The 23,428-nt window shown below is 57.4% G+C and overlaps 1 protein-coding gene across 3 annotated transcripts; it reads right to left on the bottom strand.

Moving 5' to 3' along the window:
* On the bottom strand, nt 1-18,725 carry ZNF316 (zinc finger protein 316). Of its 3 annotated transcripts, XM_036896980.2 has the most exons (8): nt 18,580-18,691; nt 18,033-18,067; nt 15,127-15,292; nt 14,340-14,704; nt 14,043-14,152; nt 13,117-13,243; nt 12,486-12,599; nt 1-5,344 (listed from the first exon to the last, which is right to left on the bottom strand). In XM_036896980.2, exons 4-8 carry the CDS (start codon nt 14,674-14,676, stop codon nt 3,018-3,020), a joined length of 3,015 nt encoding a protein of 1,004 aa, XP_036752875.2. In that variant the 5' UTR covers nt 14,677-14,704; nt 15,127-15,292; nt 18,033-18,067; nt 18,580-18,691; the 3' UTR covers nt 1-3,017. The 3 variants fall into 3 exon arrangements, with proteins under 3 accessions (XP_036752875.2, XP_036752874.2, XP_036752876.2); XM_036896979.2 differs by lacking the exon at nt 18,033-18,067 and having other exon boundaries at nt 18,580-18,725; XM_036896981.2 differs by lacking the exons at nt 15,127-15,292; nt 18,033-18,067 and having other exon boundaries at nt 18,580-18,695.
* Nucleotides 18,726-23,428: the final 4,703 nt, after the last annotated feature.

Genomic DNA, 23,428 nt, shown 5'->3' with positions numbered 1-23,428 from the left:
TGAACATGAATCATAAAGCTTTATTTAATAAATATAACCAAAAATTTCAAAATACTTTATTCCATACGTAGCCAATTAGAGAAAGAAAAAAGAGGAGGAAATGTTTGAAGAGATTAAGTGAAAGGGTCAGAAGAAAGAAGGTTAGGGAAATTCAAGCAATAGAGAAAAAGGAAAATACCAAAGGTGGGTGAGGCAGAGGGGTGCTCAGGGCCTCGTGACTCTCTAAGTACCACCTTTCATGGGTCACATCTCAGGGGTCACTGGGGTCTTCCACTCTTCCTTGGCAATGATGGGAGATGCTAAAGTGACACTTGGGTAATGAATCAGGACTCCAAAAATTCAGATGTCCTCTCAAAATCATGAAGGCTTTGTTTCTTTTCTACAACCATCAGAATTGGATTTTTTTCCCCTAGAATAAAGTATTTGACTGGACAGCTGTTAGCTCTATCAAGGAGTAATTTAGCTTTTCTGGATACTTTAAGTTCCTCCAGGCCATCCATTTAAAACTAGGTCTTAACATCCATCTGACACTCAAAGCCTGTCATTTTTTTTTTTAATGAAATACTGGTTTCTGTTCTGATGCCTCCAAATCACACTCAAAAAGCAAATTTACTTCATAGTTTATATTTCTCTAATCCATGGGGAAAGGATGGGAAGGTCAGATCTAGTCACAGGGACACCACATGGAAAGAATACAGTTAATAAATCAGTTCAGAGGAGAGGAAAGGTCTGTGACTCATGTCTGGACCACCGGGAAGGGAACCTGGCCCCTCTCTTTCAACCACAGAAAGGCGGGACAGAACAATCCTAAACACAGTAATGTCCCAAGATAGGTATGTGTTACAAGGAATATGTGGCAGTGCAGGGGGCCCACTGGGGACTCCCAGAAAGACTTGGTGGACACAGGCAGCAGGGGCCAAAGCTGGTTTGGGCTGACTCCTCACAGCCCAGTTCTAGTTTCTGTAAAGAGAAACTCCTGAAAACATGTTTGCAGAAACAAGACGGGCCTGGGCCTTGCAGAGCCTCCCTGAGGGCACTGAAGAGCTGCAACAACATGAGGCCAGTCAGAAAGCTCATTTCTCCACTCTTTATTAAAGCTAGGTCCTCCTGCCGACAGCTTCAGGGTAGGTCAGAAGCAGCTGGGGCCCAGGAGGGGCACCAAAGGTATGCACCCAAGGAGCATGCGGGGAGGGACAGGCACAGAGCCGGCCTCCCATGCGGCCTGCTCACCCTGCCCTTGGCCCTATTGAGGCTCGTGTCCCACAGGGAAAGGAGGGGCACCGAGGACAGAGAAGGCACCACCCAGCACTACTGATGCCTCCCCAGGGACTCCTGCCCTCCTCACCCCCCACCCCACCCTACCACCTCACCCCGCCAGGCTAATGCTTCCCACCACCATCCAGGCCTTCTTCCCACCCACCAACTACTGCGCCTCCTACCCCGGTCCCAGTCCCTAGCAGCCTGGTTGCTGGCTCTCAGGCCCCAAGGCCATGTCTACACTAAAACAGAAGGAACTAGGTCTAAAAGGGAATGCAGTTGCTTAAAAATATCAGTTTTCTGGCCCCATTCACACTGGCCCAAAAGGCATTAAGGGAGGGGAATCTCACTTGAGCTGTGCCTCAGCTACCTGCCAGGTGGCTCCCCACCACCCCGCAGAGGGTGGGGTGCCTGCCAGACGCAGGCCTTGCATAGCAGGGTGCTTGGTTGGTGAGTTTTTGAGCCTCTGGCTCAGATTCACACCCCTGGAGGTGGGCTTCCACTGTGCAGACTGCCGGCCCTGTGTAATGGGACTCAAAACAGAAACATGACTTGCTTCTAGGGTAGAACAATGACAGAAGCAGTGTGTCCCAGGGCCCTAATTATGGGACATAAGGAATGATCCTGCTACCAACCTCAGTCACTTTACATTTGGTGTTAAATCCAAAGTCGTCAGGCTCAGAAGGGCAGAGCCCCACGTGCCCACCTCCTCCAGGGGAGGTGGCACCGCAGGGAGCTGAAGGCTGGGGCCCAGGGCTGCAGGAGCCTGCCAGTGTGCCCCAAGGATCTCTGAGTTTGCCACCTCCAGCTGCCCAAGTGAGTACATAGCACTTGATGGGGAGGCTGAGATTAAAACCCAGCAGGCTAACTAGAGCCTGGCTGATCTCGATGCTCCAAGGGGTTGAGAAGAACAAGGGATCCCCGAAGTTAAGGCTTCAAGTGCCCTGGGGACCCCACGAACACCTGCAACTCATCTGCCCCTGCCGCAAATTTAGTTTCTGGCTCTTTCTCCTCCCAGATTCTTCAGGCCAAGCAAGAGATGGAAATAAATATCCACAGACTACAGTCAGAATAAAAGCTTTCCCAGTTGAATCTCTGTCCCCCTGGGTTAAGGAGGAACATCGTCCTTTGGAAACCCACAAGGCTTCCCTTTGTCCCGTGCACAGTCCTTAAAACTTCCCGGACATACTTAAATGACCAGAAGGTCCCTTAAGTCTCGCACTGAGGAATGGGAAGAAGTCGTCAGCCAAACCCACTGCAGTAGCCGGGCACTCTGCCCTGACACCTCCACCCTCCCCTTGACACAAGGGCTCCATCTCCCTCGCTGTAAAACCCAGTTACAAACTCATCAGCCACCTGTCCCCTTGGCCACCCAAATCGGCATCCGAGTAAAATAAATAACAGCTTGCCATCCCTACCGCTTAGCTTCTCAGCATAGGCCCACGGATGCCGCAGTCTTGGTCAGGGTGGTCCCCCCCTGCCCTCTTCGCCGCCGAACATGGCTCTCCTCTCTCCATGCGCCCCCACATGGCCGGACGAGCTTGGAGACCCGGTCCTCTGGGTGGGCCCAGAGGGAAGCCCGGGGCCAAAGGGACGGTGCGCCAGGAACTGAGGGGAAAGCACCGCACCAGGAGTGGGACCCTCAGCCCCCCCCCCCGATGCCAGAGGAGCAAGGGGCCGGCGCGCAGAAGCCGGTGCCCGAGCCGACCCGGGTAGAGGCCGGTGGCCCAGCGGGCTGCGCCTCCGTCGGCCTTGGGCCCTCACATGATGCTCTCCTCGAAGGTGCCCGAGGGCCCCGCATATGTGGCCGCTGGCTCGGAGCCGAAGCTCGTTCCGCCCGCAAACTCCAGCAGGGTGCTGCCACGCTCCCCCGGCGCGGAGCCCGCGCCACCACCCGGCGGTCCCTTGGTGAGTGCCTCAGCCTTGGACGCAGAGGCCGCCACCACCGCCGCAGGGCCGGGCGCGCCCGCCGTGCTGCGGTGCGTCTTCATGTGGGTGAGCAGGTGCGAGCTCTGCGAGAAGCGGCGGCCGCAGTTGGCGCAGGCGTAGGGCCGCTCACCCGTGTGCGTGCGCTGGTGCGTCACGAGCACCGAGCGCTGCGAGAAGCGCTTGCCGCACTCGGGGCAAGGGAAGGGCCGCTCGCCCGTGTGGCCACGCCGGTGCTTGGCCAGGTTGGAGCGCTGCGCAAAGCCGCGGCCGCAGTCGCTGCAGCGGAAGGGCTTCTCGCCCGTGTGCGTGCGCCGATGCCGCTTAAAGTCCGAGCTGTGGCCGAAGCCCTTGCCACAGTCGGGGCAGCGGTGTGGCTTCTCCTCGGCGTGCGCCCACTGGTGCCGTGTCAGTGCCGCGCTCTGTCCAAAGCGGCGGCCGCACTCGCCGCAGGCGTAGGGCCGCTCCCCCGTGTGCGCGCGACCGTGGGCCGTCAGGTGCGCGCGCCGGCTAAAACCTGCGCCGCACACGCCGCACACGAAGGGCTTCTCGCCCGTGTGGCCGCGCACGTGCGCCGCCAGATGTGAGCCGCGGGCGAAGCGCGCACCGCACTCGGGGCATGGGAAGGGCCGCTCGCCCGTGTGCGTGCGGCGGTGGCGCGCCAGGTGTGAGCCGTACACAAAGCTCTTGCCGCAGTCGGCGCAGCGGTGCGGCCGCTCTCCCGCGTGGTAGCGCTGGTGTTTAGCCAGCGCCGCGCGACGCCCGAATGTCTTGCCGCAGTCGGAGCAGATCCACGGGCTCTCCTCCTCGGCCAGCGCAGCGGGCGCTGGCTCGGCCAGCAGACCCCCGACGGCGGGCCCAAACGCACGCAGGCCGCCACCTCCGCCCCTGGGCCCGCCGCCGCCGAAAGGGTCGCAGGCTAGCCCAGCACTCTCTACCAGGGAAAGCCGGCCCACCAGAGGCCCTGGCAGGGGGCGCCCGTCGGCCGGCAGTCGCTCCCCGAAGTCCGGGAGGCCCAGGATCTGGAAACCATCCGGGTGCAGCCAAGACTTGGGGTGCACCGGAAAGTGGAAGCCGAGCGGGTGCGAGGAAGGGCCTTCGACCTCCCTGAGACCGTTGCCCAGCTCGAGAAACCGCCGGCCCGTCTCAGGATCCTCCTTGCTCCCAGGGGCGGTAGCCTCCGTCACCTCTCTCACTTCGGCCTCGGCCTCGGCCTCTCCATCCGCCTCGCCAGGTTCGGATTCCTCCAGTCCCTCGGGCCCGGCCTCTGCATCCTCGGGCCCTGCCGCGGGCGCCGTTTCGCAGGACTCCCGCCGAGTGCCATCGCCACCAGGCTCCATGCAGCCGCCGCCGCGCCGGTGGCGCTGGAAGTCTGCGCGCAGGCGGAAGGCCTGGCCGCAGTCAGGGCAACAGTGCGGTCGGTCGGCCGTGTGCACCGCCTGGTGCCGCGCAAGCGCCGAGCTCTGACTGAAGCTGCGGCCGCAGTGCGGGCATGGGTAGGGCCGCTCCCCCGTGTGTGTGCGCTGGTGCGTGACCAGGTAGGAGCGGCGCCCAAAGCCCGCGCCGCAAAAAGCGCAGCGGTAGGGCCGCTCGCCCGTGTGTATGCGCCGGTGCGTGACCAGGTGCGACTTGTAGACGAAGCGCTTGCCGCAGTCCGGACACGGGAAGGGCTTCTCGCCTGTGTGCGTGCGCTGGTGGATGGCCAGATGCGAGCGATACACGAAACCCTTACCGCACTCATCACAGCCGAACGGTTTGACGGCCGCGTGGTAGCGCTGGTGCTTGGCCAGCCGGGACCGGTGCGGGAACACCTTGCCGCATACGTCGCACGTGGTCTCGGGTCGCCCGGCTGGAGCTTCCACCGCAGTTGGGAACGCCCAGGGCACGAGCAGGTTCGTGCCAGGTTCCCGGCCCGTCAGGAAGGGCTTCACCTCGGAGCCCTCAGCAAGGACTCCGAGGCCGCCAGGGTCGGGCTCCCACCCCTCTGGAGTCTGCGCCGAATCCGAGTCGTCCGGGCCCCAAGTCCCAGGCACATCCCCCACACCATAGGCCGCTGACCACAGCCCAGGGGGCTCGTTCTCCTCCTCAGCCACCTCTGCCAGGAAGTCCTCATCATCATCATCCTCGTGGTCCTCTATGTCATCGGTCCAGAACCAGGCCCCTGAAGAAGACAAAGGCAGGCCAGAAGAGAGAGGTGAGCAGAGGGGGTGAAAGGAGCCCCCTTGCAGGCTCCTGCCGCCGGGAGCTGTGGATTCTGCTGAACCCCAAACTCTCCAAGCATGGAGCCTCAATCAGGTTGCAGACAGGCGCCTCCATTCCATGGAAGTGAGGGGCTATATGCCTCAGCACAGGGGACAGTAAAGCCACCGCCTCCCACCCTTAGGAAGAACTTTGCAGACAGGAGAAATGAACACGTGGGCGTTTCTCCTTGGAAGGTCTGCGTTCCTTTACTTTCTGGGCTATCCTCAAATGGCCTCAACTAAACCTTCTAGATCTCCAGGGCTTTTCACCCTGCAGAGGAATAGGGTTGATCTACAAAGCAGGTAATCATACCTGCAGGTTCCTGTGAGACCAGGGCCAGGCCTACAACAGGGGTCCTGTGCCCAGAAAAATAGACACCCTGGCTATTTTCCTCAAAGCTCCTTGTCTCCCAGAGAACTCCACCTCCCTGGCCTGCTTGGCCAATGGCAGCCAAGAGCCAACACAGCCTGCACCAGGCAGCTAAGGACCTGCCTTTGTAAGCATCTGAGCTTTGCTGAGCATACATCCGCCTCTCGGTTCTTCTACACCAGTTTCAGGCTGGCCAACACCTAGGGTCTCCCTCCCACCCCTAGAGCAGAACCAGAAAGGGTGCCCTGGTTCAGGGAGATCTAGAGGAGCCAGTAGGCTCCACCTGTTCCAGCACAGCACCAGCGTCCCCTCTAAGCTACTTCAAAGCTTGGCTTTTCCTGAGCGGCTGTGCATTTGGGAAACCATCCCAAGTTGGCTAAGGCTTGGTGAGCTGCAAGCACCTTCCCAATACAGAAGGCCAATGACCCCCTGAGTTCCTGCAGCTCTGTCCCTCCACTAAGCTATACCCCAACCTCTCCCTTCAGTGCAGAGTGTGGGTATGGAGGCAGGTCTGTAGGTCTTCTCATTTACAATACAGAGTGCTGATTTGCCCACAATCATGATATACCAGGGACAGAGCTAATCTGTATGGAGCAGGCACTAAGCTACACAAGGAATAGAAGGGAAACGCCCAGCCCTTGGAAACCCCAGGTGTTCAGAGCACCCACATGCTGACCTCATATACACCTTGCCCTCTGTATGTCCACGTGGCCACACACGGTTCTGTAGCCACCTCAGGACCCTAACATCTGGAAGGATCAAGTTCCTACACAGTTAGAAATCCCCTCTCCCACTCTACATGGGTCTACCACCAAGACTGGCTAGTGTCCTCCCCTGAGGGAAGGTCAGGGCCAGGAGGACTGCCTGCCCTGGCTCAGCCCTTGTTCTGTGTTGTGTAGGGCATTCTACATATATGGTGATCTGGTCACATGGAAAAACACAGCTTAGTGCTCAGTGGAATAAAGCCAGACACAGAACTGCACAGGCATGATTTCAGCTGTGAAAAAAAAATATGTATCGTATAAAGAGAAACAAAATGGGTTACTTTATTTTTTCTTACTTTGCAATACTTTCTAAGTTTTCTATAGGCAGTAACATTATATAGTAAAAATAAGCTTTAAATAAAAGACAAAAGTGTCCTGTTACTAAGCCGAGTTTACCTCCAACTGCAACCCTCAGCCATGAGAGGGTGATGGGACAAGCCTGGGCCCCTTGAACAGCAAGGAAGAGGCCCAGCTCCTCCCCACTGTGGAGGCTGCAGTGCCCTTAAGGGGCAGGAGGGCATAGCAGAGGGACAAGTGGTTTGGGCCAATGGTCAGATCAGCTGGGAATTCTTTTGGTCTCAGAAGTTTACCTCCTGACTCTGGTGAAGGTCTTGAGTAGTTTTAATTATAAACACCCTAAGGCAGGGGGATGCAAGCTGAGGAGCAAGAGTAACGTGAGCGTGCACTCTAGGACACAGCCAAGGGTCAGGGAGCACTTGCTGGATAAGCAGCAGACACCCAGGCCAAAAGAGGGTCCACTGGCAGGCAACCTTGGCTACTCAAGGCTGGGAAAGACAGGCCAAGTTCCAGGGGCTAGCCCATAACACCTCTTCCTTGGGGTCTGAGAGCAGTGGAAAACCCAGGCCTGGGGAAGGAGCCCTTGCCCTGTCCCCCAACCCATCAGAGCGATGGTGAGGTCTGGAGAGGGTGCCAATCCTAGGAGGGGACCTGGGGGACCTCACCAGCTATGGAGCTGGGATGGCCTCCTGTCCAGGAATGAGAAGATAGTAAACATATGGCAGGTGTTGGGGGGGTGCCCATGTCCCTGGGCAGTCAGAGCTAGTGTGTCCGAGACAAGATCTTCAGAAGCACCAAGGCTACCTGAGGCGACCCAGAGAGAGACCAACCTGCCCCCAGCCAAACTCTGCTCTTTTCTTCTGCCAGCAAAGTGGCCCAAGACCTGGAGGTCTGGGTGGGACTGAAGTGGGGGTTACCCCAGGCTGCAGTGAGAAAGGGCTTTCCAGCGTCTGTTGGCTCTCAGATCCAAAGCTGTCTTGGGTCCAAGTGAGGATTCATCAGGTCTGATTGTGAGACCTAAGCCAGGGCAGAGAGGATACTCTGATGGGGAGAGGGGGTTTTCAACAGTGGGCCCGAGAGTTGAACAAGCTGCTTCCTCCAGAACCCTCAGGAGAATAGAGAAGTGGACCTGGGGAGTGGATCTGGCAGTTCATCTCCCTGACACATTTGCTCCTGAGGCCCCTGACAAGGAGCGATGATTAGCTAAGCAGGACCAGCACTCTAAGGTCTGATGACATCCCAGGGGGCCAACCAGGGGCCTTGTCAATAGAGCCCCCAAGGGGCCCCCAGTGTGCACCCTACCCAGTGCTGACAAAGGGCCCCTTGGCTACACACTTGCATCCCTAAGCTGCTGGAAGGCAGACTGTGGGATGCTCAGCACGCCCAACACATGCTGCCCTGAGAGTCGTGCCACCATTTTCTATGACTCCCACCCCCCAGCAAGCCCTGCGCCCGTCTGGGAACCTGGAGACCTGCCCAACCTGACCTGGGCCCCACACTGAGTCAGCTGTGGGTCTGCTCTGACTAAAGCCATCCCCGCAGGGACCCAGCTACAGGCACAGGGCCTGAAGCCAGTCACTGAACCAAGTCAACACAAGCTCCCAACCCTCCATCCAGACACATGGACTGGAGGTGGGCTTGAAAAGAACTATGCCTTCTGGGACAGTTATGAAGGGAGCACATGGACCAGGGAGGCTGCCCAAAGCTACAGGCTGCTCCTTCCTCCAGGCTGGCTGCCATCAGCAGCCCTTCCTTCCCGATGAGCAGGAACTTGGTAACCAGGGGCTGTGCCCAAGTGTGGGCAGGTGGTGGTTCCCAGCAGGGCCTGGCTTCTGTGCTGAGATTGGTCCTTCCAGCCACAGAGTCCTCACACTGACATGTCTGCAAGGGGGTGGTCCTCTCTGAGGACAGGCCCTGGGCCCACCCCTCTTCACTGGCAGGTGACCTCTCTGGCCTGTCTCATCTGTTCCATGCAATTAATAACCAACCCCTGGGTATGAAGAGGAAGCTGAGGCCAGTTCTTCCTCACTTGGAACTGCTGGCTCATCCCTCACATGCAGTTTCGGAGGAGGAAAGCACTCCCAGGCCAAGGGAGCCTCTATCACTTCTGAGCCTTGATCAGGCCCCTCCAGCCAGGCACTCACGAATCCCAGGCTCCCTGCCAGGAAGTTTCCTGACTCCATCTCCTTCTGCCCACTCCAAGCTCAGGGATCTAGGGCAGGCCAGAACCTAAGGGCCCTGCCCCTGGCTCAGACTGGGAAAGGGGGACTTACGGACACTCAAGGCCCCCTTGGGGGCATGGAGAAGGGAAGGCCCATACTATGGACTGGTCCCCGGGCTTCTCCTGTGGACAGACCGGCCCAGCCCAGGTGCTCAAGGGCTGTGTGAGGTAGATACCACCTGCAGGCCGGCACTGGACTGGGCCGCTGCTCCTGGGTTCCTCCTCTGCAGAACCACTGTACCTACCAACCATTGGATCCTCTCACCTTAGTGTGTTTTTACCTTGTATCACTTTTTAAACTTTATCCTTTCCTGTGTAATGTTTATGACGGTTTAATCCTGCGTGTCATATTTCTCTCCTATCCTTCACTTTCCAATGAGAGGCAGGAACAGCAGCCAAAGAGGCAGATCAACAGCCAGCTCCACAGGGTGCCAGGCCTGCACTAGGACTATGGAGACAAGACACTGCTCTTATGGCATCTGTGGAGGGGGTGGGCAGGAAGCGAGGAAGAAGACATCTGGGCAGGATCATTTCGGACTGTGCGGAAGGCCGCGGAAGGACATGAGTGTAGGCAACATCCTGGAGCAATGTGAGACGGCGTGCTCCTGAAGTCCAAGCGCTCAGAGAACACACAACTGGTTGGTGGCGGGGGGCAGGGCTCTGTGGGGACCTAGGAGCTGAGCCAGTCACACGAAGAGTACTCTGGGCAGAGGACACAGTAAGTACAAAGGCCCTGAGGCAGGAGAGAACATGAAGAGAAAAGCTGTCTATGGCTGAGCCTGAAGAGCTAAGGGTATGTGAGAGGAGCTGGGTGTTGGAGGAGAGGATCTGTGTGTGGCAGACCTGAGGGCCGTGGCCGAGAGCCCAGAACTGTACCAAGTGCATGAGGAAACTTCCAGGGGGCAAGGCAGGTGACAGCTCAGGGACACCCGTGGCCACATGCCTAATAGCCCCAAGCTGGGGTGGGACAGGGTGGGGTGAGGAAGGGAGGGCCAAGGACTACTTGAGCATGTAGCCAGGCCACGCAAGAGCCAGGGACAGGGGTAGGAGAACTGGTGCTGGCTCAGGTTCAGGTTCACTCTGAGATGCCCATCAGACACCTGAGTGGGGATGTCAAACAGACAGTTGGACAGACAAGGTCAGGGCTGGAGAGAGAAGCTGAAAATGGGCATCATAAAAGGCATCTAATGCCTGGTACAAGTTGGGGTCAACTAGAGAGAACCAAAGAGGGCATGGGGCTGTCCTGGGGCTCAGACACAAGGAGAGCAGGTGGAAAAACAGCTGGGAAGGCAGCAGAGAAACCTGGGGCCTGTGAGGTCCTGGGAGCTGAGGGGGTCCATCTTGGAGAGCAGAAAATCCCACCCAGCAAAGGAAACAAGGCCAAGGTGGCGGCGATGTCCTTGGGGGAGCCTGTGGTCAGCATGCAGAAACGCTTGTCTCCAGCCATGTTCCCTGCCCCAGTGTAGATGTGGAGCAGGAAGGACATGGGGTTCAGCAGGGGCAGGGGCAGGTGACTACATGGGTCCTCTGCAAGAGAGGGAGGGACCTGCCATCTAACCCAGCAAAGAGAAAGGTGGCAGGAAAGGGGTGGGGTCAGAAGAGGAGAGTGAGCTGGAGGGCAGTTGGAGCAAGGAGCTGGACAGGCGGAGTGGGAGGTGCAGGGCACCGGAGTGGCAGAATTTGGCCAGAGCCCCAAGTTATGTGCTGCCCAACTTGTCAAGAAGCCCAAGAGAGGAATATGCTTATGTTTTGCAAGACTACAATCTAGAAAAACAGAAACTCTGTCAGGTGGGAACCGTTATCATCTGCCCTGCCCAGACATGGCAATTCTCAATTCTCAATTGGCTCAACTGTGCAGAAAAGAACACAAGCAGAAAAGGGAGGGAGGCCATTCAACAAACAGGCTATAGTCACATTTAAGAAGGAAGGGCGTAGATGGATCTGCTCTGCCAGAGCTCACCCCAGCCTTTCTAACACATCCCCTCCCAGCAGACAGGAGACACGTCTAAGATTGTGCCCAGATCCTGCACCACCTCAAGCTTTGCAGTCGGGGATGGGGGAGCATTCTGGGCCCACCAGCCCTGGCACAGTGACTGGGAGGGAGGCAGAGCAGCACTAGCCTAGCTACCCAGCCCCTTTGGGGAGCTGCCAATCCCCAGCCAGGTCATGAGTCACACTGTCGGGACCACCCAGGCTTGAGACTGCAGCCAGCTCCACCACATCCCCTCCAGGCAGCCTGGAGGCCCTTGGCCTCCAGGTGGATTTTCTGAGATGTACCCATAAACAGGGCCGGCCCACCTCTCACTAAGACCAAGAAGCATCCCCAGCATCCCCGTCTCATCCAGGAGACAACAGTGCTCTTTCTCGTCAGCCAGAGCCCTCCCAGCTCTGAAGCCCAGGGAAGATTCCAAGGGGGCCTGCATGAGGAGACTCAACAGGCCCACCCAGCTTTTTCACAGGTTTGTTACAATGATAATTAAGGCGCATACAGAAAATACTTCGAAGAGCACAACATTTTCTGTGTTTTTCTGTAGTTTTATTCTGAAACACATCTATGAGCTGCTCATAGGTCTATCTGGGCACATGGGTGGCATGATACATGCCCCTTGCTAGGCTGGCATCACTCTAGCCCAAAGCCAAATATACCTACTGTACAAGGGCCTCCACCAAACCCCCTGAAACTCTAAACATCACTCACAGGTCTCCGTGAAGCACCTCCAGAGAGCCAATCCCCTGACGTCCTCAGGTTGGAAACTACAGATTTCGTTCAAATTCTTTATTCTCTAGATGAGTAAAGTGAGGCTCAGAGGAGGCACAAAGCCAGAGCCAGGCCCAAGGTCTCTGGACAGATTTGCACCCTGACACTTCCTGTATGCATCTCTCCAAAATCTCCTCGCTGGAAGGTCCAGAACCACATGGCCAAGCCAGAGGCCTACTCCCTGGACCTTCCAGGGGGAGAGGGCAGGCTGAGGGGAACCCCTTGTTCAGAGATGGCCATGTGGGTGGAGAAACCAGAGGACCAACTCAAGTCTGGGAACCAGAAAGGCCAGCTCCAGGCTCTATTCCTGCGTGCAGCCTTCTGAGCCAACACCCTGACAACTGGCCTTCACTTCCAAAACACAAGCAGAGGCTCCAAGACAGGGACGCAATCATTTTTAAAGGCTCCTGAGAGGAACTCTCAGGTCCTTTGGGGACTCCCTGGCCCTCGGGCCTCCATGCGCTGAAACCAGGAGGAGCCAACCCACAGAAGCAGAGGCTAGCCCGTGGTGCTATCTGCACGGAGCCCATGTTGACAGCCCAGGACACCGGTACGGAGGCTGCAGCAAAAGGGTAAGGTGAAGGGCAAAGTCTGGCAAAGCTCCAAGGAGCTGTGTCTGCAGAAACCCCATGAGACTCTGTCCCATGCTCACCTGTGTAGACACCAGTGACAATGTCTCCCTCCTCAGGACGGGGGCTATCTGGGACCCAAGGTTCCTCTCCTCTCTCGAGTCGGAAGATCAGATCTGGCTTGGGGATGGGGTATCCTGGCCAAGAGAAGAGCAGATGGCTGCTACAGGGCCACCCCAGTAGCCCCTCCCCTCAGCTCCCCTCCGCTCTTCTCCTGCCTCTAGTACCACCCTCCCACCTCCCAGCCTCCACTCTAGGAAATTTCACATCCCCGCTCTCAGAGCCTTGCTGATACCTCCAGCTCTCCTGCTGAGCCCCTCCACACACCTTCATCTACAGGATGCCTGCCCTTCCCCTCCACCACTTGATACCTCACCTCCACAGCCTCTGGGGATTGTACGGAACAGAGACCAGGGCTGGGCTGGCAGTTCCCCAGGATGCGTCCACTGGCTTCATAGTGTTGCTCAACCACAGCAGAAGCACTGGGATACGCCCCACTCAGAAGCCAGGGTGGTCCCTCGGGCTTCCCCTGGACGTGGGCTGGCCCCATCACCCCCTTCCCCAAGACCTCCAGCAGCCACCCTCTCAGACAGCTAAGCACATAGCAGCCATTGCACCAGGATGCCTCTTGGGAACAAAAGGCTCTCTTCTTACCCAAGGACACCAGGATCCCATAGTTCTCCTGCATGACCTCCTTGTAAAGGTCCCGCTGGTTTGCGTCCAGCCTTTCCCACTCCTCCAGAGAGAAGTACACAGCCACATCTTCAAAGGTCACCAGTCCCTAGAAAACAAAGAACCCTGACCACTGCCCTAAGCTTGCCCAGCTGAGTGCCAGGGAAGCCCCCAAAAAGAGAGCAACGGAAGCCAGCTTCAAGGAAACTAACCTCGGCCCTGCAACATGGAGCTCACAGGAACACAGCCAACACCCCATTACTGGCAGGCCCACAAATGCCAGAGAGTACTGAGGGCTTCAGGCCTTGCCACAGCCCTGAGAAGCAGGGACCCCACTCCCATTCAGAGATTAGAAACCCAGGCTCAGAGAGGTCAGATGCTGCAGCAGGAGAAAATGAAGCTCAAGTTCTCACAGCCGCACTCTGAGGCCATCTCCTCTCCCTCCTACTTCACTCTCTGGCTCAAACCACAGATTACACCAGCAGTGTGCAAACCCAGGCCTGGGTGACAAGCAGCACCAGCTAGTCAGAGTGTGGACACTGGTGCCCGAGCTGGCTCAGCCATAAACTAGAGCCTGCACAGGTAACAGGAACTCCAGGTAAGGGGCACAGCCCAGCCTGGGGGAGAGCCAGGCCTCTGTAGGAACTGTGCACACAGCAGCTACGTAGGCAGCAGTCAACACAATCAGGACATTTCAATAGTCTGGGAAGGTTGGACCCCAGGAAAACGGGACTGCCTCCCATGCAGATGCCCAGCCGCCTCCTGCTGCACCATCCCAGTCACAGCCTGGACTCAGCCTAAGCACCAGTGCTGCTGCCCTGCCAGCAGAGGTCTCCAGGGCAGCAGGTGCCAAGACTCAGGGAAAACCCTGCCTAGTTAACTAAGCTCCAAACGAGAGGGCGGCTCACCTGAGACCCAGCTGTCAGGGAATCGGCATCATCTTCCTCGTCGTCTTCCTCCTCCTCCTCCTCCAGGTCCTCATCCCTAAGCATGGCTGGAACCTGAGGGGCCTGCATGGCTGAGGGGAAAGATGCCATAGGGGCCAGCCAACTTTAGCACCCAGCTAGCAGGATCAGGAGCTCCTGGCTACTCCATTTCCAAACGGGGCCCGATGCTCCAGCTCCACCCTACTGAGCCAAAGAACTCTCCCAGGCAGCCCACCCAAGCCCCCGTCCTTCCTTCCCAAGGGCTAGCTCCTCTCTTACCCCTGTCCTGGAGAACTGAGGCCTTGGCATCACCACCACGGCTAAGGCACTCCTGGGTCCCCAGTGCCGGACTCTGCTCCTCAGCCACCACCTCCTCCACAGTCTCGTCCTCCTCCAACTCCACCTCCACCTGCTCCACATGCCCTGCCTCCAACTCCTCCGGCTCCTCCTCATCTTCCTCTTCCACTACTATCTCCTCCTCCTCTTCTTCCTCTATCTCTGCCTCCTCCCCCTTCTCTTCCTCCTCATCTTCCGGATCAGGATCACATTCCAGCCCATCCTCTGCCCTCTCCAGTTGGCTGGCTGGGGAGTCTGGAGTCGTGTGAAGGGCTGCCATCTTCTCTGGACACAAGCCTCAGCTCAGCCTGGAAAAATCAGACGATGGTAGTGAGCTGTCCCTAGCATGCTCCCGCAGGTCCCTGCACAGGCCCCCCACCAGCCCCATGGATGGCAAGACCCTTACATAATAATGCCACCAGAGTTGAGGGAGGACTAGGACTCTCCCACAATCTTATGCGGTGCAACCGGGACATTCTGTGCCCAGAGAGCCCCTCTCGGTGACCCTGTTGTATGGTCTCAGTGCTTCCCTGACAGCAATTACACACTGGCTATGAACTGCTGCACTTTCTTGGAGTCAATCAGGGATTCATCCCAGATCTCTCTATCCTCGAGGACCATGAGAAGCATTGAGTCCAAGCAACACAGCTCAAGGGTGGCCTGCATTTCACTCAAAGGTGTGAGTGTAGCCTGCAAGGAACAGCCCATGTGATATACAGAAGATGCTCACCCAGCTCTCAATACACACGAACTCGGCAGCAGGGAGGGAATCTTGGGGAGGTCTAAGCATGCCCAGCTCAGTGGGGCAGGAGGCAGGGAAGTGGTAAGTTTAGACTGGAGTGTCCATTCACTGCCACGGGTTCTGCTCTGGACAGCCAGTGGGGTCAGGCTCCTTCCTGCAAGAAGAAGTAGAGAAGAGGTCCTGAGTATGCCTTACCCTCTGCATCTCCCCCGCCCCTTGCTCCAGCTAGGGCATTGGAAAAAGCTCACAGGATCATGGACATTTGGTTCATTGCTAGGCCAGCAAAGGTGATATAGAGTACCCCATGACATCTCAAGTTTGGGGATCAGAGAATTATCAAAGCCCCCGTGGCTTCCAGGGTCCTTTTCTCACACCAGTGCTACAGCCAGCTCAGCCCAGGCACTGAGGAGGGACAAGGCCATGCTGCCGTGTGGCCCACCATCCTGGTTATGTGTCCTTTATGGGCCCCAATGGGAGACCCAGAGGCAGGACAGAGTCATGGTTTTGACAAGTCAGTTTCTGTGGCTCCTTTTTAAATATAAACCTCAAAATGGGTCTGCCACCCAGCACCTGCTTCATCAGAGTCTCAGACCTGAATAAGGCCATTTCCAAAGTGAGCCAAGCCCACTGCCAAAACAGCAATCCCCAGATCCTGAGATGAATGCATGGACCCCAGAAGGACCCTGAAATGTCAGGCCAAATGGAGCAATTAGGGCTGTCCCTGCTCATCCAGCTCTACCAGTAGACAGCATCTGCCACAGACCCCTAAAGCAGGACAAGGGCAACCTACATAAAGACACCCAGGATCACAAGAACAATTCAGATCACTGTGCACCTTTGACAAAACCCCTGATTAGCTCTTCCTCCACAACACATCATTTTTCTATGAATAAGGTAGTGTGTGCTCACTTTCCAAACTGCTTTGAGCTGCTGCTTTAAAATCCAAAATTAAATAACTAGGGAACTTGGAGCATTCATGCACGTCTTCCCAGAGACCAAGGCCCAGTCCAGAGCTGGGATACATGGACACTGAGAAGCCACCTCTGTCCCAACCTGTGCACTCCCCTCTGGGAACTCCAGCCCCATTCTAGATTCACAATTTGAATCTGAGGTAGGCTACCCAGCCTCCAGCTTCTCCCAGAATCTGACCTCTCAGGTGTGCTGTGTGTTACCTGGCCACCTCCAGGATGATGTAGCCCTGCCCAGCACTTGGGGCACTGAGAATGTTTACCAGAGTTTCCCAACCACCAGCCATATCGGGCCCAGAGGAAGGCTTTTCTCACTCAGGCCTCAGACTGCAAATTCCAGCTGAGCCCAGACACAATGCCAAGCCCAGCAGAACTGTCTCCTGCCTGGCCACCTCCCAGAGCAGACTCCCACAGGCAGGCCACCATATTAATGGACCACACACAAGAGAAGAAAACTCCATGGCTTTGGAATAAAGTAACCTTGTGCTTGTCCCACCTCAGGAACTTTGCATGTGCCATTCCTTCTACCTGGAACTCTCTCCCTTCTTTTTTGCTGCTCCTCTGGAGGCAGCCACCGGGCCCTGTTTAGTTCCCTAGAATCTGCAATCACAGCACCCACATTTTTAATACATTTACGAAGTTATCTGCTTACTGCCTGCCTCCCTAAGTACACAGTGTCTCCAAGAAGGCAAAAGTTCCCTTTGCTCATCTCTGAATCCTCCCCGTGCCAGAAGCAGAGTGAGCACTCAAATGTTTGTTGAAGAAATGACTCTAAAATCTGTAGCCAATTTGATTAACAGATTTTTAAAATTTAGTATTCTGGCCACAGTGTCACATTCCAGAAGAGACTGATCACTGTTTAGGGTCCTTCAAACTGGAACCTGCCCCGTAAGTACTGGAGAGTCTGCCTCCAAAGAGGCTGTGGCTCCCTTTTCCCAAAAAAATGCAGCTGCTGGTGAGCAGAGAAAGGAAAGCCCAGTAATGGTGGGGGCAGTCACCCTATAGATAGGACCTGGGCCTAGCACAGCTAGATACAACATATACCCCAATGCAGAATCCAAAACAAAATGGTTCTAAAAAATGGGCCTCAGAAACCCCTGGGTTTCTGAGGCCCTGGGTTATTTCTACCTATCCAGGCCAGCTGTGTGCTGAGCATGTACTCCCCAACTCACACATTTCCTTCTCTTTCAGCCTGCCAGCTCACTGGAAACTCACTTTGCTCACTTCCTGGCATTTGATTCCCGGTCAGAAGCCACAGAGGATCAGGTAAGCAGCCTCATCATAAACCCCCAGGGTCATCACAAACCCTTATTTCCACTGGGGCCCTGCACTTTGGACACAGTGCTGTTGACATTAAGAACTGGGGGAGACAGGACACCCTCTGCGGGAAGAAGGGAGGACCACAAGACAGGAAGAAGTGGAAAAGTCTGAACAGTTAGAGAGTCTCTGCCAAAGTACAAAATCCAGGAAACATACATAAAGAAGTAGGAGAAACGTGTGGGTGCACATTATCCAGGCCCCATCCCTCCCTCTGGGGGTCTCCCTGACCACACTCCTGCCATTCAAGGTCTTCCAGGTGTTCATCTCCTTCAGGAAGCCTGACCACCAGGGTCCTCACAGTTTGTGCACAGATTTGGGCTTGCCCGCTCTTCTGTGTTTGCTCTGGGCACAGGTGTATCCATGGGTCCATCCCAGCTCCCTGAGGGCAGCCTCCTCACCACGCTGGCCAGCTTCTCAGACCTGCCAACACTTGTTGGCCCAAACGAAGTACCGAGGTCTTCCTACACAGGCGCAGCTAGGGTCCTGATCCTCCGCTGCCCACCCACCGTGTCCTCCACAAAAGACCAGTCCCTCTCCCAATTCTGCGGCCACATGGGGCAGCTCCAACTCACCCAACCCCAGGGATGGGTTACCCCATCCGCCTACCGGCAGCAGAAGACAGCGAAGCAGCCCACTGGAGCCTCCATTTGCAGACGAAGGGGGACCCAGACAAGGACCCAAAGTCACTAATCAAGCTAGCGGGGGCGCCAGGCCAAGCCCCTTCCATCCCTCCAGGGGACTTCTCCGGCCACCGCCCGCAGAGGCCCTGGCGGTGACAGCCCCTCCGGAATGGGTGTGTCCCCGGGGGCGGACGCGGCCCAACCCCCTCCCCTCCGGCCTAGACGGCGGCGGGCGCCTCCCGAGGAGTCTCGCGTGTCCTCCCCACCCGCCTACTCCCCGCAGCCGGCTGGACCAGCCCTGGGTCGGAGCCTTCGCCACCGCCCACCGGGCGGGGGTCCGCGGGCTGCGCCGGGCGTGGGCGCGGCGCCGAGGGTCCGGCAGACGCGCCACTCCGACCCCGCCAGGCCCAGGCCCGGCCTCACGGTCCCACGGCCTCCCGCCCGGTGTCAGGGGACGCGGACCCTGACCCACGCTTTCGACCCCGCACCTGCCGGCAGCGCCGCCGCCGCCGCCGGCCCCGCCACCCACTCACCGCGCGCGCTGGGCGGACGCTGGGGCCGGGCCTGCGCGCCCCGCGCTACACAAAGTGACGGCCCCGGAGCTGCGCGGCGGCGGCGCGTGGGCACCGGAAGTGCCGCCGCCGGGCCCCGCCCTCGCCCACGGGGGGCAACTTCCGGTCACGCGGGGTCGAGCGCGGCTCTCAGAGGGGGTGTGCGTGGAGGGAGCGAGGAGCCCCGCCCCGGGGCCCCAGCGCCCCCTGGGCATCCCGGCGCCACCACTTGGCCCCGAGACCCCAGCAGCAACTCCTGGGGTCCTTGGCGCTCCCCATCCTGACCCCAGGCCCTGGCCGCACCCATGGGGGCCCCGACGTCATCACCCCACCGGCCCGAGGTCCCGGCAGCAACCCTGGACACCTCGGCGCTCCCCCGCCCCGCGACCCTGGCCCCACCCCTGGAAATCCTGGTTCTACCCCTGGGCAACACACACACACACACACATACACACACACACCGCCCCCACCGCTGGTCCTACCCCTGGGCAACACACACACACACACACACACCGCCCCCACCGCTGGTCCTACCCCTGGGCAACACACATACACACACACACACACACACACACACACACACACACACACACCGCCCCCACCGCTGGTCCTACCCCTGGGCAACACACACACACACACACACACACACACACACACACACACACACACACACCGCCCCCACCGCTGGTCCTACCCCTGGGCAACACACACACACACACACACACACACACACACACACACACACACACACACACCGCCCCCACCGCTGGTCCTACCCCTGGGCAACACACACACACACACACACACACACACACACACACACACACACACACACACCGCTCCCCTCCTCCGCCCCCCTCCTCCGCCCCCCTCCTCCGCCCTACCTCTGAACACCGGGCCATTCTTGCCTCTGGAGTAGTTTGAGGTCCAGAAGCTCCGACAGCATCCCCTTCGCAAACCGATCCCACTTTATCATTCAACCATGATTTAGGCCTACTAAGTGCCAAACCCGCGATAGGCCCACCCGGCCACCCCTACGCAGGTCCCAGGATGGTGGAGTGAGCAGTGACCCCTATGATGGGGGGTTGAGGGTCCGTAAAGGAGTCCCTCCGGTTTGCTGTCAGAACGGGATGTGGTCTTGGGCAGGGGCGATCCCTTGCTGGTTAATGGGCCAATGGCCTGAGACAGGCGGGCCAGGTGCTCACTACTCACCAGCCCCATTTCCGGGGCCACTAGTGCATGAAAGGCCAATGCTGAGTAAACTGAGTGTGTGTGGTAGAGGTACTCAGAATGGTAGAAGACGAGGACTAAGGGGGCCTTGGCAGCTGAATGAATGCAGTAAAAGCATTGACAGGAGGCTTCACCTGGAGGGACTTGTGATCACGACCACGGGGAGGGCCACCTCTGAGAAGGGAAAAGTCTTCCAAGCAGAAGGAGGTAGAAGATATAGGTGGCCTTAGAAGCTGTGAGAAGGTGAGAACTGGATTCAGAGGCCAACCGAAGCCCTACCCAAACCTGTCTGCATCCACTCCCAGGAGATGCAGCTGGGGCCTGATGGTGACCTCTTGTCCCCACAGAGGTCGGGGCCCCTTTCCAGCCTGGCTTGCAGCCACAGTCAGAAATGGTGTGGCCCTGCTTCCTCTCCAGCTCCCACCAAATGGGCACTGTTATTCTTATATCTTGGACCTTCAAGACAGGATAGCACCTGACTAGGCTCCCAGCAGGCTTACACCTGCCTGAAATAACAGATTGCGCCTGCCAGAAACCCAGCCCCTGGCCGTCAGCTGCTCAGGCCAGGGAAGACTCTCACCTCTGTGCCACAGCAGGGTGCAGCCTTCCTGAGCCCAAAGCACCAGCTGCCCAGCCTCCAGCTGAACCTAACTCCTCACAATGATTGTGTCTGGCTCCTGGTATTTTTTTTAATGTCTTAAAATTAATAACTTACACTTAAAAATTGAAGGTCTCTTGTAAAAAGATGGAAAGAATCATAAATTCTGCCAACACAGAGCCCATGGTTTGCAGGGCATTGGCCAGGGGCCCTGAGAAGTGACCAGCTGCATGGATGAGGTTGGGCCTTGCTGTTCTCAATACCCGCTTCCATATGGCGCCACCTGCCTGATCCTGTGGTTCTCTCCGCTTTGGTTATGCACAGGTAAATCCATCCCTGGTTTAGAACCTGTCGTCTTGTCAGGCAGGGACCATGCATCATGCCCTACCTCCTCAGATCTCTTGGCTTGTCCCTACCTGATACCTAGCCCAAGACCTGATTTCTTCCCCTTCCTTCTCAGCAGAGATATTCAAACACATGGAGTACACCAGTCTCAATCAGCTCAGCAGGCCCTGCCCTCCATGAAGGCTCCTCCCTGCCCAAGGCTGCCATCCTCCAGAGGCTAAGGAAAAAAGCTGTGCCCCTGGCCCCTCAGTTTCCTTCCCTCCCTGAGAGTCCCCCCATGGTCCCCAGGGCCCCTCCTTCCTCCTGCCCCATGACAGGCAGTCCCCAAAGCCCCCCACCCTGGAACTGAGTGATGCAGCCACACAGAAGCCCTACAGTCTGTCCAGTTCAGTGTGTCCCAGGTCAAAGTTAGGCTTGGAACACTCCCCTGAGGTGACCCACACCTGTGACTTCAGAAGCAAGGTATGCTCAATAGACTGCCCACTAGTCTGTGAAATGAAACCTAAGCCACTGTGTTTATTTTATAGTCAAATAAATATAATTCTCCACTCTTATGACCCCACTTGACCCCATTCCTTGTAGGTCAGTTTTCCACTGGACCCAGATTGGAGCTTGGGTGCAGGCCTTGCCACCCACCGCAGACTAGCTGAGCCTCTGCAAATGACCCTCTCCTGGGTCTGACTCAGGGTAGTGCTAGGCTATCCCAAGTGGGCCACACTTGGGCCTCTGGTGTCCTGAAGTCACTTGGCCTTGACCTTCCCAACCACCTGAGTCCAGAGTGGCCCGCACAGGCTAGCTGCCCAGGGGTCTGTACACAGGGGCCTATACACAGGGGCCCCAGACATGACCACAAGGCAGGGTCCCAGCCAGGTGACCTCTCTTCGCATGGGTGCTGGGGGGCAGGAGACCCAGCTCCTAGCCTGCCTGCCTCCTTTCCTCCCCTTTACTCCACTGTGTGGCCCTGCTACCTGGGTTTCACAGATCTTGCCCTGGCCAGTCCTGGCCGTGGGCCTTCTCTGGCCACCCCTTCCTGTGGGTTCTCAGGCCCCCTATGGCGTCCTGAGGCCCTGTTGTCCAGTTGGTGGGGAGGGTGGGGGAGAGGGAGGCCTCCACATGGCCCCCGTGGCTCACCAGGTCCTAAGAATCTGTGCAAAAGGAGTTGAGACCCTGATGGGGGCAAAAGGGCTGTAGATTGAGGAAGGAAAGCTGATGGAGTGGGGGTGGGAGGTCCCCGGGCTGTGGGGGGACAGAGGTTAGTGGTGGTGGGGACCGGCAAGAGCAAAATCAAGGGCAATTGTGTCCCCAGGGAAGCCTGTGGTGACCAAACACAGGAGACCAGGCTCAGCTAAGGCACTGCCCCACCCACTGGGAGACACCACTTAGGGCCGGCTCAATTCACCATGGGGCCTGTGAGAGCCCAAAATTACAATCCTGCCTGGCAGTGACAGAGAGCCCTTTGATAAAATGTAGACAAGACGTTGGTATTCTATGTTAAGGATGCATAGGAATCCAGAAGGTATTTGATGCCATTTTTTGATATGATGGGCTGGGGTCTAGACCTGCCCCCTTCTGCCAACTGCCTGCCTTTGCGGGGCAGCTAGTGGGCTGGAAACACAGGGAATATTAGAGGAGGGGAGCCCTCTGCCCACAGGAGGTGGTGATGGAAGGGTGGGTGGGCCTGTATCAGGGGCTGGTGCACCCCCTACCTAGTTGCCTATGAGATGGAAGGGGTTGGAGAGTATGGTTGGCAGTGTGTCCTGAGACCAAGGCCTGCCTGGGCCTGTGCACTCTGAGAGGGCAGGAAGGAGCAAGGACAAGAAAAACCAAAACCCAAACTGAACTTTGCTGCTGGGTCCGGCCTGACTGACCTGTGAGTCAGCAGCTCTTTTCCAGTAGGGGTTGGGAAGGGTCTGGCTGAGGTGGGCTGGACAGAGAGGAAGCAGCGGCTCCTGCCAGACGCAAGAGCTCACCCTAGCTGGAGCTCCTCCTGCACTGTGCTACCCAGCTGGTCTGCAGGGGGACAGCAGTGAGGGACCCCCAGGCCTGGAGGAAGGCAAGTCTCAAAGTCCCGACAGTGAGGTGCAGTGGAGAGCTGTGGGCCAGGAGCTGAGGGAGTTGGGACAAGCGGTATTTCACACCTGAGATGGCCAGACACTGTGTTGCAGTGGGACACAGGAGACCTGACCTGAGCAGGAGCCTGGAGGAGGGGAGCTTGGCAAGTCACCGAGCAGGGCCATCCTGTGGGGAGCCTCACATCTTACTAGGGGCTCCATGGCTGCAAGCAGCCACCCAAGGCATCAGGCAGGGGGTGATTTACCAAAATGGCTAGGGGCCCTGGCAGGGGTCCAGGTGGATGACAGGTTGCTGTCCAAAGGCTGTTGAGATCCCCAGGTGGAAAGTGACAAGGCTTTCACTTTCCAAATGTCGAAGTCTCTTTGACTGCTGCAACAAAGATACCACAGACTGGGCAGCTTAAACAATTTATTTCTCACAGTTCTGAAGGCTGGGGAAGTCCAAGATCAAATTGCCAGCAGATTCAGGGTCTGGGGAGAACCCACTTGCTAGTTCATAGCTGGCGCCTTCTCACTGCACCCAGATAACATGGAAAGGGTGAAGGTTCTTTCTGGAGTCCCCTTTATAAGACATTAATCCCATTGG

The sequence above is a fragment of the Manis pentadactyla genome, chromosome 10 (assembly GCF_030020395.1).
Source record: "Manis pentadactyla isolate mManPen7 chromosome 10, mManPen7.hap1, whole genome shotgun sequence".
NCBI classification, from domain to species: domain Eukaryota; kingdom Metazoa; phylum Chordata; class Mammalia; order Pholidota; family Manidae; genus Manis; species Manis pentadactyla.
Note: the sequence above shows the minus strand (reverse complement) of the source record. Positions and strands in the feature narration are given on the sequence as shown.